General features: G+C 35.9%; 1 protein-coding gene across 1 annotated transcript in view; it reads right to left on the bottom strand.

The window, feature by feature from the left end:
- Positions 1 to 18777, bottom strand: part of LOC137600479 (zeta-sarcoglycan-like) — a 246628-nt gene that overhangs the window by 57208 nt on the left and 170643 nt on the right. Inside the window, exon 4 of the mRNA XM_068322135.1 lies at positions 367 to 454. Within this exon, the coding sequence (XP_068178236.1) occupies positions 367 to 454 (88 nt within the window). The remainder of the gene's footprint in view (positions 1 to 366; positions 455 to 18777) is intronic.

Genomic DNA, 18777 nt, shown 5'->3' with positions numbered 1-18777 from the left:
AAATATGTCATAAAATATGACATATTTCATTGAACAAGGGCCACTTACACTTAGAAATCCAATAAGAGCTTGGAAAAATAATTTAGTCGAGAAGACAGCACAGCTGTCATTCTCAGTGAGATCCTCTAATGGAAACAGATAACGCTTAGTTTGGTCAACAGATGGAGGCAAAATGAATTTAGGAATTCAAACAAAAAACAAAGCAAAAACAAACGACTATCTTTGATAGTTGATCTGGATTGAAAGGGTAATAAGTAGACATGTCATTGTATGGAGTGTGTGTGTGTGTGAGGGTGTGTGTGTGTGTGTGTGTGTGTGTGTGTGTGTGTGTGTGTGTGTGTGTGTGTGTGTGTGTATATATCTTACCCACAGTCAGCTGACCAGTCAAGTGTCCCTGATCAGTCCTGGCATTGACAGTCACGTTTCTGTCTGACTGGAGGATCAAGGGACTGTCCTGAGAACAGAAGAATATTCTGTCACACTCTCACAAACAAATACATCTAACTTACAATCGTATGACACCACACACACACATACTCCCCAATACATATATGTTTAATGCTACAGAACCACAGTCTTACATTGCACTGCAATTTTTAGGTGACTTACTCCGTAATGCAACAATGCATGAAACTGATCGTGCGTAGCTTCAAATGTCTATGTTTATATACTACAAAGGAACATGCACCAGCCTTCTGCCTTGGTCTGTAACATTTGTGCATTACACTAACTCTGGTCTGCCAGTCTAACACTCCTTAAATTTGCGTAATCAATTCAAAATAGCATCCCTTTAGTGTATTTGGTAGTCTCTTTAAAAGACATTTACTTAGATTTAGTTCCAAACTAAATGTAACATCTTGATACTCTCTTACTACTCTCTCTTTCTCTTGTCGCACACACACACGCACACACACACACGCATACACGCACGCACGCACGCACACACACACACACCGACACACACACACACACACGTTTTCTCTTCCACTATCTCCCTTTTTTCTGTCTGTTAAATTGCTCATTTGTTTTGGCGGCACAATGAATAGCTCACAGGTGACCCAATTTCTCTGTTGATTTCCTCAAATTCATATCTAGCTGCATCCTGGCCTGAATTCAAAATGAGAATTGTGCTAAAATTGAAAAGTCGTTGATCCGTTGGAATACACACCCCCTCCCACCTTCTGCTCCTATTCATACTAAATCTCACACTTTGTTTTTTCTCTTTTCTTGTTTTGAGGTCTGCTTACACCACTTAGAATCCAAAATTTTCCAACAAATACCTGTCTGTGGTTTAATGTCCAGAGACACAAAGATGGGAACTGATCTCCAACATCAAGTCAATGCATAATGTGAGGGAAATAATAATAAAAAGCTAAGAATGCACAGAAAATACACATAATTTACAGGTGCAGGTTGTTATATAGCCCATGCTCGGTGTATACACACACTAACACATACCGCCCACTCATAGAAAAAGGTAACACATTTGCCAAACAAATGAGTGCTCCACACGGTTTATTATGCATTGCCTTTTCTCATCTGTTTCCTCACGCTTGTGTGCTGGATTAATTATTTTCAACGAGGCATGTGATAGGCTTCACTGTATTATCTTTCAACTGTGTTTAAGCGATGGGGGTTTTGTAAAGCATAACAAATGCAATGTGCTTTGAATCATTCCAGCTCAATGGGCAGTGTGCATACACACATGCTTGGTACCATTCAGTTAGAGCAGGACTCATTCATTCATCTCAGTCATGTAGAAATGTGAACATAAATGGAAAATCTTATTTGCTTCAGCACTCATATGCAAATTACATGATAATGCAAGCTATAAATACTTTCTGCATATTAAATAGTTGTTAATATCTATTTACCGAACAGCCGATTGAAGCCAAACAATCTGATTGTGTTCCACACAGAAGAGGTAACGCAAAGGGAAGTGCAGACTGAAATCTAGATCCTGTTTTAGGCTATTATCAATTACCACAACTCTTCAAAATCAAAAACCAAAATCAAAAAATCAAACCAGTTATCAGTCAACAACAAGAATTTTTTTTTCTGAATATAGTCTGTGTTACATAATGTTGACGTTTCTTGGCTTGCTAACACTCAAGTTAGTGTACAATACCAGCGTGTCGTTGCTAACTTGTTGCAATACCAAATTATTCCCATTCTGCTCATGTGACACATTCCCTGTTCGAGTTATATCCACTGCATAAACCGCTGGGGCGCGACATGATTGGTTAGGGACTCTCATTCCAATCCACTTCCATATGTCATTTGATTAAACATACTAAACAAACAACATTTACCAGGGAGTTTATCACTTATAACACATTATGATTTGCATTGTTCCATCTATTTCATGCTGAGAGGCTATCCAACTAGTTGTCTTTGACATCAGTCTTAAATTTTGCTCTTCAGTGAAGTTTGTATGTTTTAAAGATTGAATGACTCATATTTCTTTTATGTTGGTTGTGGGATTTCATTCCATTTCTGGGACACTGATGCAATGGGCAACATGCACATCATTGTTTAACTTTATTTGATCTTATTTTCCTTTGGGCTTTTCCCTTCAGGGGTCGCCACAGCCAATCAGTTGCGTCCATCCAACCCTGTCTTCTGCATCCTCTTCTCTCACACCAACTACCTTCACGTCCTCTTTCACTACATCCATAAACCTCCTCTTTGGTCTTCCTCTAGGCCTCCTGCCTGGCAGTTCAAAACTCAGCATCCTTCTACCAACATATTCACTATCTCTCCTCTGGACATGTCCAAACCATCGCACTTGAAATTCATGTTATTTGTGTTGGTTACTTTATGCTCAGATCAACCTTTCTTTTTATGACCTCCTTCCACTCACTGCAATGTCCTTTTGTGGCTTATATATTCACTGTCTTTCTCATAAATCTCCCTTGAAATATCCACAGAAGCATAAATAAAGGCACACACATCCTGGACCCTCTTGTGAGCTAACACAACACACACACCAATGAGCCATTAGTTCAGGTAATAGTTTAGTATCACTAAAACTACGCACCTGACTTCATCACAATAAGCACAGGTGCAGGACTGCCGTCCTGAGGTAGTCAGTGTAATTAGTCAAACAATACTTAGCTATGAACTGATGATTGTAAATAATTGTCTGTCTGACAAGGTGTGGACTGGAGGTTTATATGTGATATGTGTTTTATTTGCCTTGTTATTGTGGAGTTCAGTTATCCTGCCTGTCTCTTACTAGGCAAACTATAAAGAATTACAGAAATTTCAGTTTATATCATTTATACTGTCAATAATGATGCAAAAACTTAAAAATAAAAGACTAAGGTAAACTACAATAAATCTTTTAACATCCACATGTATACATGATAATGTTTATTTGTTTGTCTTTTTTTTAAACTTAAATTATCTGGCTGGAAGACCAAGATGATAGTGAAGTATAACTTGTTGAAATGTTGCTTCATAAGTCCTGAATGAATTATTAAATTAAATTAAAATTTACCAGTAAAGGTAAATGCATGGTACAAATTAAAAGCTAAGAAAGTTTATGATAAAATCCCTGCAGTGTCACTCTATTCCTCTTTTTATTTTGAGTCTGCAGTTGATCAAAGACTATTGAATTCGTTACATTCATACATGGGGTACAGTGCTACTTCATTGTTTTCAGTTCCCACAGTCATGTACCATCAGGTGAGGCTCTGACCTCACCTTTGTAGGTTTTCTCTTTGCCGATATAGCCAATTGCTACGTCTGTGTATGTGTTTATGGTGTTGTTTTCAGGACACACCATTTAGAGAGCTAAAGCAGAGCCACAGGGCCAAGTCTGATTGGTTTCCATGTTTGTGACTGCTGGTACAATTTGGATGTCAATAAGAATCTTATTTATAAGTAAGCGATGTTTCAGTCATACCATTAACATCACTCAATAACTTAATTCTTAAAGGAGGGAAGGAAATGGCTCCTAGTTTGAATTTATGATGACATCTTAATGCTGGGAATATGATAAGAAATATAATATGATAAGAAAGAAAGTGATCATTATTATTGTTCAGCTATAAATACAGTATATTCAGCTATGTGTGGAAAATAATTAGATGTATATAGATCTTACTGAATATGGGAAGTTGCATGGATGTTTTCCACATACTTTGCCACATAATCTATTGCCCCCTAGAACCATCCATTGGCATCTGAAATGGAGTAGGTTTGTGACATTACATAATTATACTGTTGTTTGAAAACCAGCCTTACAGGAAATCTACAATTGTCTCACACTGTTTTTGAAATTGAGTGCACGTGAATCAAAATTGAATTAAACTACATTCTTGTTGGCTGGAAACCATAGTAACACCACAGTAACAGTAAAACCATAGTAATAGCACTGCAACTGGTCTGACTGTAACTAGCCTGCAACTTGCTCTGGGTATATGATTTAATGGAGAAATGGAATTCATAATGTTCACTTAAAAGGTTTGAGGTGAGATTGCCAATTTTGGGGTACTTGCACATCAGAGCAGAGTTTGTGAGAGTGTCAGATTTCTTCTACCATTTACCGTATTTTTAACCTCTTACCCAATTATGAGAATTTCACTTTTAATTAGGCAGCAAAGTTGTCATGTCAAGTAGCCAACCATATTCCTTGGCCAGCGTAAATAATATATATAGTACGGGTAGCAGTGCAGAAAGATTTTCTGAATTGTCAGTGGATGAAAAATTAACCATGCCAAGGGCTGTATTACAGTCAAGAATATTAAGGTCATGAGGTTTGGTACTTTGAGTTTTGCTATCTGAGGGCTCTGCAGAAGTCTAACACCAGAAAAAAAGAAAGGTAACTGTGTACAGTATACCCCAGGCTGGCCTTGGGGTTTTTTTAGACAAAAATGTGAACGGTATAAATGTTTTTAAAACTTTGGTTTATGGTATTTATTCATTTTTACTTTGTTTTATTACTCACTGATTACTCACTTCCCATTTTCCGCATGAACATCAGGCTACTGCATCTAAGAAATGTGTCTTTCTCACCCCGTATTACTACTATTGGCATACAGCTGCTGGGATGTGTAGTAAAATTTAAAATGCCTCATCCTAATAGTCACAAAAACATTTAACTTTGTTGTTGTATAAAAAGAATATGCTGCACATTTAAAATTATAACAAATTTAAGATATAATTTAAAATATGCAAAGTAACTGCTTGCATATTTTTATTTTTATTCTGCATTCCCCAACAATATATAACTACTACTACTACTACTACTACTACAAAAATAATGAAGACAATAACACAACTACTACTACTACTCCTACTACTACAATTACTACTCCTACTCCTACTACTACAACTACTACTAATAATAACAAAAATATTTCAGAATAAATATTGCAAAAAAAGGGAAAACTTTCTTTACATGCCAAACATGCTGAATTGGTGGTGCTAGTGTTCATATCATGTAGCTGTGAGAATTTTTATCTTGTATGAAGACAAGTAATGTTTTATTACATTAAAATTTCCAAACATAACTCTACTGGAATACTACAGTAGAAACCAGCAGGACATATGCAAAGGCATGAATTCTCGCACAAAGACCACTAAAGTTCACAATGATGTTTGCATTCTGGGCACTTAGAGATGCAGTTTTTGTTTATAGTTAAATTTCCATGAAGGAAGTTGATGAAGAAATTTCATCTATGCACACACTCACAGAGCAACCATATTAACGGACAAAAGGGAACAGGTATGTCATAGCATTTTTTTTTCTTTTTATAAGTAAAGTTTTCTTTTGAAGTTGAATAGCTTGAAAAGAGGACAAAGTGTACACACTGTATCTAAGTATACATGTATCCACGTTTGTATTTGTGTGTTAGAATTCATGTCTTCTCAAGCAAACATTTTGCTGCTAATAGATTATCGATCAGGGCCATTTTCCAAGGCGTGCATTGGCCGACACAGACACCCATCCTCCTGAATACTATAATTGAGAACATCTTCAGACCACTACATCAAGACATGTTTGTCTGCTCCTTACACATTCAGCTTTAACACCGTACAGATCCTTAAATGGGTGGCACGGTCGAACAGTGGATGGTGCCTTTGCCTTTGTTTCTTATGTTTTAATTGGTGGTCCTTCTGTTTTTTCCTTAGTGTCAGTTACATCTAACTCTTCATGGGATCATAAGAGATACTTTTTTAAATTTTATTGAAACCAATGGCCTTTGCTTGCATGTGCATATTTAAGCCCCATTTTCTCTTTAATGGCTACACAGACTGTTCTCTTTAACCCGTCCCCCTTTTCAAAGTCAGGACAAGACATTCAATAAAATAAAGACAGGTCAGGTAGCTACCAAGGCTGGCAGAAGTGAATAACACTTACATTACTGGTCTATTATTGGGTGTAATGCTGCCGTGTCCAGCAATAATCTATATCAGTTATCGTTGCTAGGGGAAATTTGTTCTGGATTATGCTTTGACTCAGACTCACTATGATCCTCATAGTGTATTTAAAAGAAATCAAACAATTAAAAAAAAATAATGTGAGAAAAGAAAATGACACCAAATTGTGAAGGTCATAGCTTTAATAGCTTTTACCAACTATTCTTGGGCAGAGGAGTTTCACATGATGAGTCTAAATGCCTTAATATGTATTGTTTTCCAAAATGTCAATCAAATATATATCCAAAACTGCCCTCGACACTAACTTATGTGCCTTTTACCCTGCTCAGCCTCACCAGCTTGTTATCCTACAGTCATAGCTGCTGCATTATGTATGCTGTCTTCCCTCAGAGGCACAGTGTTGGAAGGGATGTGGCTGCTTCAAACTGAATACAGTACTCTAATTCACTGGGGGCTTGAGGCTGGTAGGAGTTTTCATGTTCTTATTTCCTATAAAGACCCCAATCCTGTTAAATAGTACAAGAAAAAGTGCTGTGCAATTCTTTGTCATCTTTGAAACACTTTGAAGAATTTAAGCACTTCTGGATGGATGGAAAGTTGTATTGTCTGGATTGCCAGATTCTTGAAAGTTTATGATTTGGCAAAAAAAAACCATATAAAAAACAAAAACCACATTTAACATGTATCTCTGTCGCTGTGAAATTGTTCAGTTTTATTTTGCTTTGAGTAAAAACAATCATTAGAGAAAAAAATAATTGATTTGTAAATCCTCATCTCAAACCTTCTTTAGTGTGGAACCTTTGTGTTTGTATTTCATTTCCAAAAAAAGAACATTTAATCGCATTTCCTCTGGGCTCTTTGGCTCATTTTCGTAGCAGTTCAATATGTCTTGCGGTTTGGCGTCTCATTGCTGTGACAGGGATTTCCTGACGTTGGCATCCCTGTAGAGCTCTCAGCCATGTGATGAAATCCCCAGCCGAGTAACTGCTACCATAATTACTGGGGATGGTTTACAAGGATGGGACATGAGAGAGATGAAGTGGATTCTCTTGATGGCAAAACATTGCATAAAATTGGACATAAGCATGGTTGTCAAAGATGGAAGTGAGCGGAACAACTGAGAATATGTCTTTATAAGATTTAAAAGAGATAGGAAGCACATTGAATGGTTTCCACCTATAAAGCTATTAAAAAACTGTTGAAATGTATTTATTCTGTATAACTACTAATTACCACTAATTTCCCTCCAGAGATTAATAAAGTATATTAAAAAAATAAATAAAAAAAAATTGTGATAATCTGCCAATATGATATCTATCATGCACATTGTGTAAATAACTGTCAATATGTAAATATAATATTTTGTGGTGTTTTTAAAAAAATATGTACATGTTGTTTATATGCATGTTGTTTATTTAATAATGCAGGTGGCATTATGTGCAGATGCAAAAGTAAATTTTTCTTTGTAAAGCGAAACCCTCTTTCTGTACTGTGCTTATGGCTTTTAATCCTTCGAATCCTTGAAGAATTTGTTATCTAGTCGTTTGTCTGTGCTCATCATTTACTGAAAAAAACAACAACAACACAATTCTTTTTAAACCGTGTCTAACAGCCTTGAATAGATGGAATATGCGCGACATACAGCGTTTCTTCCCAGTTCGCCGGTTAATGACACTTTATCAAGCATTTGTGTGTCTCATCCAGATGTGTCAAAGTCCCCTTTGGCATCTGTAGCTTACACACAAAGCCTCGTTGTCGTCTCATGCTAATTAACATTTTTGCCTTACATTAATCATCAAGAAACTTCACTTTTGTGATGTTTAGGGAAAACTAATTAGAAGAAAGATCTCTATCATGTGTTTACTCTCTCAAAAGAGAGGCAAACTCTGGTTTCTGGGAGTTGCTTTGTAAAATATATTGTGTTCGACATTTGCTCTTATCATTTCATATTATCCTTCCATATTTTCCCTTTGGATTTTTTAGAACCATGTTATCCAGACAGACCTGATCCAGGGTACCTGTCTTCCCCGGCTTCCTACCACCTCCAAAAACATGCACTTTGGGCAAATTGGTCAGTGACACCGCTGCGAACACACCTCAAACACGCATTCTCTGTTTGAACCAACAGGGGAAACTCTATCTGTTGCAGAGAGAAGTTTTATTCTTTGTAGGAATGTGAAAATGAACAGACGACTCACTTGAGTCATCAGTGAACAATTTAGAATTTATGGTCCCAATCGGTAGGTTAGAGGCTCTTCAATTACAGCATGATTTTAATTATGTTAACTTAGATTTTCAGTTATTCTCATACCTCCAAAAACATGCAGCTTGTGAATTGGTCGCACTGAATTGTCTGCAGGTGTGTCAATGTGAGTGGCTCTTTCTTATTGCCCCCGCGATGAGCTGGCCCTTTTGTGTTACCACCCCTGCTCCTCCATTGCATTTTAATATTGACCCCTGCTGCACCAAAGTAAACAAGATTTTGAAAGTCACTTTGCCACGGCTTAAAAATGGTAGTACACACACCACAGAGTTTACAATTGTGGTTAAATCTACTTACTAGTCCACACCATGCTTTTAAGGAAGGGGAGCGTGTCCCTCGTGGTGCTGAAGGCAGGATCACTGAGGAATACTATGAAGCTGCTCTAGTTTTGTGGGGGTGGTTTGGAGCTTGAATAGTAGTCAATTAGCTGAAGATGCTTACCCCAATAGTCTACAAACAGAGTCATCTGGTCACACAGCCTCATCTGCCAAATATGCAGAGAAAAGGGCTGTAGCCAAATACTCACGGTAGTCTGATTGTTTTAGTTGGCAAAGAAACCTGGAGTAAACCAGACTTGCAGAATGTGCCACTTAATCAACAAAGCAGTGCACAAATCCATCGCTACTGATGACACAGTATTTTCTTCAAATTATTCACCAGACTGTTGAGCACTTAACCATTAGGTGTTGTCACATTAATTTACCACAGTAATTCTGCTGCATTAATAATACTGATTATACATGAATAAGGATACTCATGCCTGGGGCTGTTTTTTGTGATGACAGGGGACTTGCAGCTTTTTAGAAAAATAAAATAGCACCTCAGATAAATGGTAATGAAACCTTGGAATTTTGAATTTGCAATTCATTATAAACCAATGAAATGCTTATATTTGCCTCCGGTGATCAAAATAAAAAACACAGTTACATATGATTGAAAAAAAAGAAGAAGATAATTCTGGTTGACTATTAAGATATGTGGAGTAGCACATGTGGATGAGGGATTATTGAAGGCAAACTGGATGTGGGGAAAAAAATTAAATCATCTATAAAGTAAGCCCTGATGCATTAAAAATGGCTTATCTGCACAACAGAATTTTTTTTTCGTATTGTGAAAATTATTATTATTATCATTATTATCATTATTCTCTACATCCAATTAACTGAAATTAGTTTCAGTAAATTTGTCATTAACTGAAAACTGATTTCCACAAAGCCACTAATTTGGGACATCTTTTAATCTGAAAGTGGATGAACGTTTTATTTCCGAGAACACACACTTCTTCAGTATTGACAAGCATTTCAACACTTTAGTTCACCTTTCAAGCTAAGTTAACAAACAATGTAATTTGTGGATGTCACACCAGAGCAGCAGAAAATGAGCCTTGCTGGCTTTGGACTCAGGTATATGCATGAGAAATTTAATTGATTCACTCGCCATCACTTCTTGAATTTTAATTCCTCTCACATGCACACAGAGAGGAGGAGTATGATCTGTAATTAGGGTTGAACCATATTGTACCAATGATCTGCACAAAGGTAATCAAATCAAATATATGGGTCTCATTACTGCAAGCATGTGTGTTACACATGTCTGTGTGAGCATGGGTGTGCACACGCACACATGTGTTAAATGTCATAAGGCCGTGCAGTGTCATGTCAAACCCCATCTAGTTAATTAATTCAAATCTCCCTCCTTAATTAATTTCACACTATGGATTATGATCTTTACCTTGGAAACAACCAGTAGGGAAAAGGTGCGAGCTTAGATCTGTAAAAATCCATTAATGTTTATTCAGACACATTTTGGGTGTGAGTTGTCAGCATAAGCCTGTCAAAATATTTTTTATTTATATGTGTGATGATGAAATATGTGCATTATTTCCTGAACCAATTTTTTTGTTTTAATTTGAATATTTCAGAGGTGAGAATGTCAACTGTGAAAAGACCAAAACTGTATAAATGTGTACGTGAAAATGTATTTGTGTTAAATTAATGACCTATTTTATTAAATATATCATCATATTTTATCCTGTTAATGTATGTATTACTTCATAATGTCATCACAAGTTGTGTGCAAATAAGCTTTTCTACTGACATACCGAAGCAGACAATTACCTCCCACTTGTTGTTTTTATGAAAAAAGAAGATGCAATGAGAGCTCCAATAGCAACAGTACAGCTGTTATATTATTATAATTTGTATACAATTACCGAGAAAAAAAATTACATCTGAGAAAAATTCATGCAAGTAAAAATAATTGGAACTGAGATTTTAATACTCACAGACAGTACACAGACAAGTATGCCAGCTTTTCCATCTCAGCTGAATAATGTTCTTGATGACCTGAAGTTTGGAATCTCACCAGCGTACACTTTATCAATATATGTAGGATATTGAAATGTAAATGAAGGGATGACAATGCACGAGTCAATAATCAGCATTCCCAAAGTGGCAAAAAAATGTACCAGACAGCCAGACTATAGATATCCTGTAATACTTAAGGCATAACGTTAACGTTAGCTTCATTTGAAGTTTTTCTTTATTAGAATAAGAAAATAGTTTATTGCCAGGTACAGTAAAGTTTACCACACAGGGAACTTAACGCGGTGTCGGTGCATTAAAAGGTGGAAGAGAAGTGATAAGGAAAAAAAAGGAATAAAATTAAAATATTAAAATATTTACAATTTACACTAAGATGAGGTGAGGTGGAAAAATAATAGTTTTTATCATATATATATATATATATATATATATATATATATATATATATATATATATATATATATTAGTCTTTTCACAGCTTCTTTATTCCGTGGGTTCTTGTTATTGAGGTATGAGGTATTGTGTGTGTGTGTGTGTGTGTGTGTGTGTGTGTGTGTGTGTGTGTGTGTGTGTGTGTGTGTGTGTGTGTGTGTGTGTGTTTGTGTGTGTGTGTGTGTGTGTGTGTGTGTTTGTGTGTGTGTGTGTGTGTGTGTGTGTGTGTGTGTGTGTGTGTGTGTGTGTGTGTGTGTGTGTGTGTGTGTGTGTGTGTGTGTGATTGTACAAATGTGTACAGACTTCAAGGGTGAGAAAAGATTAGATGAGTACTTTGAGCTCTGTGTGCACTGGGATAGGGTTCAACTGTCTGCAAAGATTAAATGAGAGTGTGATTAAAGTTGACTACTGTGAAGCTAGCAAAAATAGCAAATAGCATTAGCAAATAACATGTGTATAATGTCTTAATCTCTTTATATATATATATATATATATATATATATATATATATATATATATATATACATACACATACTGTATATATAATATATATTATTGAACCATATACTGCTCTGTTTTAGTTGGGGAGTTTAATGTCCCAAACACAAATGCACTGTATTACACTACATACTGTGTTCAAGTTCTCAAGGCGGTTTTAAGTACGCTTTTTGCAAAAAAAAAAAAAAAAAAAAGTAACTACTAAGTCCTACATGTTTCTTACGTTTTTTCTGCCGGGTAGAAGTCCACTTACTACAATAAAAGTCTTTTCTCTTTGCATGTGCAATGAAAGCTTGTTCACCTATCAGTGGTCAGACTTGACTTCCAAAGTCCTGGCAATTACACAAACCATATTTGTAGGGACAGATCCATTTCTCACCATCAATTAATGTGACAACAGCCTGACAGTATTACACTCTGTACATACAGCTTTCTCCAAAGGGAAGTTCAAATATTCAGGCGGAGAGCAAAGAGATAAGCACATATTTGTGTGAAGTGGGAGACAGTTTTGACAAACCAACCAGGAAATCCAAATCATTGAAGGCGCTTTTTTTTTGCTTTTTTTTTTTAAATATATGTGAAACTGTTCGAAAACACTTCTAATGAGGAGTAAATCTCTGTTGAAGAGTGGCAAACACTTGACTTAGCTTTGGTGTTGCTGTGGAGGAGCCACGCAGGGGACAGCTAGACAGGTCATAAGGACATATAAAGTAAGAGCTCTACATGTTTCTCTTTGAAGGAAGTAAAGCTGCAATCTGACCACAAATTATTATGATTTGTTATTAACAGGCCCACAAAAATATTTGCAAAAGCATTTTTTGTTATGCTCATATAAACATGAAATAAGCAGAATGTTCAACACTCCATTCTATAATTAGACTGCAACACATTATAATAAAGAAGACTGAACAATGATAAGATAAAAACTACATTTAATTAATCTCAAGTAGATGACTATAACAATAGTATACTTTGAAATTCTTAGAAAGCGAAGTAGGAGGGATAAATGTAAATCAGGTTTTATGCTATCTATTGTAGTTAAGATGAATCCGTCTCATGTTAGAGCATACGTTCTACACACTTCATTTGACATGGTGATCACATGGAACAGATACTCTAAAAGGATTCTATAAATGCTTAGCTCTGGCTGTGTATTAAACCTCTCTGTCCTGACTGCCCTGTTAAATATAGGTCCTCATTTTTCCCACCGATGCTATCTCTGAAAGGAGCTGTGGGCTAGAAGATAATTTTCTCAGTACAATGCTATCTGCTCTCCTGATCATTATGCCAATTACTGCAGAAGCCAGAATTAGGGAGGTTATTCAAACTTGAATTTATAGAGAAAAACTCAGAAGCAAAGCATCACAATCCCTTTTGCCTTGGACAAATATTCATTACATGGAGGGGATTTTAAAATAATTTATTTACGATCTCATGGGCATCTGGAATATAGTGCAAGAAAGGATGGAAAAGGTCCTTTAAAAAAATGATTATGCATGTTTCACAAAGTAGTGATTTAAATAATTCAAGAAGAAAAATCACGCTGAAGAAGTCTCATTATACATGTGTTAAATGTGAAGTCATGTTATATTTTCTTTGACATGAAATTTGTTCTGACAGCTTTTGTGTTAGACAAAAGAGCCCAAGCATGAAAGCCTCAAAAGCTCTCGCCAATTTACCCAGACAAGGGAGTGTCAAGAATATTCTGATGGAATTTGGATGAAGTCATATTCATTTTTATGACAGTGGCATCAAAATGCTTAGTTTTACCCTGGTATGACATTATGCGCCCTTTTTCTTCAGTCAAGTTTTGTGATGAGGGGATCTGTTGTGGCTTTTGGATGATGTGACCTCTGAGACAGAAGCTAAAGAGAGCTGTGGAGTGATCTTTTGAAGCAAGGGGGATTAATATTCTTATTCATTTTGTCTCTTTTCTCTGTCCCCTCCAGGGCCAGTGTGACTTTCATTCTCCTGACATTCTAAAACGCTCTTAAATGTTAATGGAGACTATTTTTACAGGGGTCGCGACCATTTCTGGCACACACATTCATGATGGACAAACAAAGACTGGACATTTGTCTCATACAAACATGTGCACCCACTCTTGGCAGCTAGCGAGGCCATAGGTAAAGGGTTGAACATAGGCTGGGATAACTTAAAAAAAATTATGCAAACTCATTGCCTTAAAAGAATTAAGCTAAGTCAATTTAAAAATAAGTGAGTTACCTGAATTTGATTATTTTAAGTCAACAGGGCTTAAAATTTGTTAAGTTGTATGAGCTTAAAGGTTTTAAGTTTTGTCCACTTAAAATTATCACATTAAGGTTGCTCACTATTTTTAATTGACTTAGCTTAAGTCATTTAAGGTAATGAGTTTGCATAAATGTTTTAGGTTTTAACAGATACACAGCCATGGACACACACACACACACACACGCACGCACGCACGCACGCACGCACGCACGCACACACACACACACACACACACACACACACACACACACACACACACACACAAATTGTTGTCTCAGTGCAAGTGAGAATAACATGTTTCTTTATTTTCATGCAACATAGTGACGGTATGTAAATCCATTAGTAAATTTGTCACCTCATCCCTGTGAAGGATGATGCGTAATTGAAATCAAACATTCCTAGTATTTGGATATTTGGTTAAGTGTTTTAAAAAATAGTGTTTTGGAAGTTTTTTTTGTTGTTGCATGAGGGACAATCCCTTCAATAGAATGAAAAGTACTAAAATTGCCTTTCAAAAAATCATTGACATTAATGTAAAGGGAAAAAAAAAACTATTAGTCTGAGAGGACTCCCACCAGCATCCTGACAAATAAATTTAAGTATGCTTGATAGCTAGACTTTTTGGCAACCTTTTCTTAATCCCAAAAAGACGGCTTTAATAAAAAAAGGTTAAAAACAAACAAACATAAACAAAACAACAACAACAACAACATTGTAACATCGTTATTATTCTTGAGATAGTGTAAGCCGCCCCCAGCAAACAAAACCATACAGCAGCAACAGCTGGATGTGCCACAGCGCAACAGTTCCACAGCAATAGCGTTGGAATTATAGTCTTTACCAAGGTCTGCATCCACTCAGTTACTTTTACCCCAGATTGTTTACAATGCAGCAAAGTCAAAATCAATAGGGTCTGCCAAGACAGGAACAGCCTAATGTTCCATTAGAACTCTCTGCTATTCAATTACAGCTTCAGAGTTGGAGAAGGTTCAGCTAACTCAGGTCCCCAGAGAAGACGCACAGAAAAAAGTATAAGAGCGAGAGAGGGAGTAATAAATCTAAAACTGACAAACAGAAAAAATAAAGTTATGGCATCCTCCCACCTTTACCCACCCCCATATTTTTTCAGTCTTTCTTGAAGCTACAGTGCGGAATACAAATGAGATGAGCTCCTCAATTAGGTTCCGTTTAACTTTATGGTTCATATGTTCATTGTTTTTCAATCTCTTATCTCATTTGCTGTTTTAATTGCCTTTTGTTCCATGCTTTTTTATACCCACCTACCTCCCTGTACATACCTACACATGCATTCTACTGTATGTGCCACAGATTTGTTTTTCTCACCACAATGTGATGCCCTTATCAACGCAATCTAGTGCACATAACTATGCCTGTCTCCAGGGGAGTCAATATCACTGCAGGTGGTGGGAGGAAAGTACAGAACAAACAAGGAATAGGAAGACAGTGATGGAGAAAAAGAAATGTCATAAATGGGGTAGAAGAAAAAAGGGCCTCATAACAAGAAAAACAAACACATAAATTGAAAAGTCAAATGAAAAACATAAAAAAAGATCGGAAACATGATAAATTGTTTAATTTGTTTTGTTGCCCTCCTGGGGTGGTGATAGGTCAACATGGGGTCCCTGTGGGAACAATTATTGGACCTAGTGGGAAGAGACAGTTTCTGTGTAACACAAACGGCAGACCTTTGTGGTAATATAGCATGGGGGAAAAAGACACAAATGGTACACTACGTCCACAGTGTTCCTCTTAAAATACACCAGCACACCCTGAAACTTCCTATGAAGGCTGCAGCTCTATAGATAATCCCACAGCTCTGGCTTCCAGTGGAGCTACTTCCAAGTAAATACACAACTATTTCATACTGTAAGTATATATTGAAAGCATAATAGCATAATGAAGTTTTTTATACTTGAACTAAATGGTAAATTTGACAATTTGTATGTGTAATTAAGAAGAATACAGTGCAAAATGCAAATTGGGAGCAAACAATTTATATCATTGCTTGGGAAGTACTCACGTAGGTCAATCATAATGATAAACAAAGAAACAAAATATATAAAAATTTATCAGGTAGTTCAAAAATTTTGTTTTTGGTTTGCACACCATAATGCTAAAAAAATGACTTTGCTTGACAAACTTTTCACAAGCTGATATTTTATCCGACGTTGCTCATGCCTTTACAGTAATCAGGATGAGAAAAAGGGTGGCTGATTTCAGACGTGATCAAAGGACAAAAATGTTCAAATACATTAATTTAATCAAATAAACAACACCAATATTTTCCTTTCAAAGCATAGTAACCCCTGTCTATTACTGAATATGCAATATGGTCATTTTCATAACCCATGTTGCTGTACTTGTGTTGTTCCACCAAAGACAGGCAGAGATTGTGGTCACTTATCTTTTTTTTGGGCTTTGTCTGTGTCCTTTGTCTCTAAGAACTCCCTTGGTGTCTCCAAATCCCTGTTGAATACTCTGAAGAGTACTGTGTAGTACTTGCCTTGCTGATAAATGTTCAAGATGAAGAGTAGTACTCAGTCAACAAAAGCATCAGTCCTGTCAAAATAATGTATTTTTTGTGCAGCTTTCTCCTTTGAAAAAATTCCCAATTATTGTCTCTATAATGATCATTATTGTGTTTCTGACTGAAAATAAAAGCCACATTTGACGAGATTATCTTGTGTTCAAACGTTGATCTGAAGGTGAATGACTTTGTGGTAAATCATAGATATGCCAGGTGGGAAACAAGCTAGTACTTTGATCTATGGTGTTGCCTCACAGGAACATCTTCCTGTGAGGCAACAGTTCTACCTTGTTGCCCCTCTGTCCAACCATTGCTATTTTGACTGTGCTCTCCTATAGAACGAGTGCATTTATTAGTCAAGTTTGTCTGGAAAGAATGTTTCTTTTAATTAGAAACCACAACAACATAAAAGTAGGGTATTATGCATCCAGGAAAAACAAAAATCTGTGAGCATATTTTTATAAATTCAAATCTAAAATACAGTACATACAATGTTTGACAAATGTATTTGTCTGACAGGCAGTCCTTCATCCCCTCAATCAGACCTACATTACATGTGTGACTCTTGTATTCCATATATAGTGTTTTCCCAACCTTTTTTGGACTGTTTGCCTTTTTAGTGAATTAATTTCTTTCCTTAGACTTCCATCTCTTCTTTGTAGTTGGTAGTTGTTTTTATCATATATAGTGTTGCACATCTTTCTCTCAATGCACTACTTAGGAATGGAATTTCTTATGCAAAATTTGCACCTGTCTTTATGTGAATATTTCAGAATAAGTGATAATACAACAGTGTGCGATGTTATTTCCTTCATCTCCTTCAGTTTTGTCATTATTTTTCATCTTAAAATTTAGTTTCTCAAACTTTCAACACAAAACATCTCATTTTTCAGAATTGTGATTTTTGACATGCAATATGCTCTTATTTGCTGTCAGGTGACATCAAACCATGACTCAAAAAATCAGGCCTGTGAAAAGGATCCTGATAAGAAATTGAAGGTAAATCAGTGAAACCTAAGAAATTAGATAAGAATCCACATTTTCATTTGTATGGTGTGGCTTTGCTCATTTTGGAAATCTGAAATGCAAAACATATAAATTTGTAATAAACTTTGTAGGTTACTGATTGACTAGCAACATTTAAAGGTTCTCGTCTGACTGAGGTTTCTAAATATTTTGTATGTAATTATTTCACAACTAAAGATGCAGTTAAAAATAAAGAAAGTCAAGGGAATTTCAAAAAACAGTGGAAATTCGAAATGTTTTTCTTTTCATTTTCTTGTGGTTACAGGTCATATTCACGGTCAAATTATGGATTCAGAGAGTTAGGTTGTACTTGAATGTCTGGTCACACAGCTTACATAAAAGCAATCAGTTACTCCTCATCCTTAAATCTTCTCTTTGTAAAACTGAAAATTTATTTTTGAAAACATTGTCTGTTCAGGATACAATAAATCTCAACTAAGCATTGAGATATAAGTGGTAAATGCACGTACAAGAGGCACAAAATTGTTACAAGTGGAAACACAAAACCTATAGTCTTGAACCAAGACTATAGGATGGAGCTAAAAGCAGACAAAGACTTAAAATTTTCATCTACAACAATAAAATAATAGGAAGGTTTAGGAAACAATTACAGTTAAGTCATGAACTTGTATAGTCATTTTATTTTATTTCATTTTCATTTATTTCATTTCATTACCCGTCTGGGACAATGATTAACCTGGAGTCACATGACCATTTGTTTCACATGTGATGCGTGCATCCTGTGTACTAACAGATGATTAAATGCATATGACTGATTGCCTTTTTGATACTTTTACTTCTTTATACAGATTTTTTCAAAATCTTTGCAATTTGTTTCATGAAGACCACAAGCTAAAACACACTGGGCTAGTAATAAAGTTCTTCTTTGCAATGCAATGTGTTATCATTTTCATTTGTTCAAAAACATAAAGCTTTCACCCAAACCGCAGAGCCATATCTGATTAGTTGTCGTTTTTGTTATTTGAGTAAGATAAGACATAATTTTCTGTTAAAAAAAAAAAAAATTACACAAATAAGAGTAC

Source organism: Antennarius striatus, chromosome 8, assembly GCF_040054535.1.
Source record: "Antennarius striatus isolate MH-2024 chromosome 8, ASM4005453v1, whole genome shotgun sequence".
Classification (NCBI taxonomy): Eukaryota; Metazoa; Chordata; class Actinopteri; order Lophiiformes; family Antennariidae; genus Antennarius; species Antennarius striatus.
The sequence above is the reverse complement of the archived record's forward strand: the minus strand, read 5'-3'. Positions and strand labels throughout refer to the sequence as shown.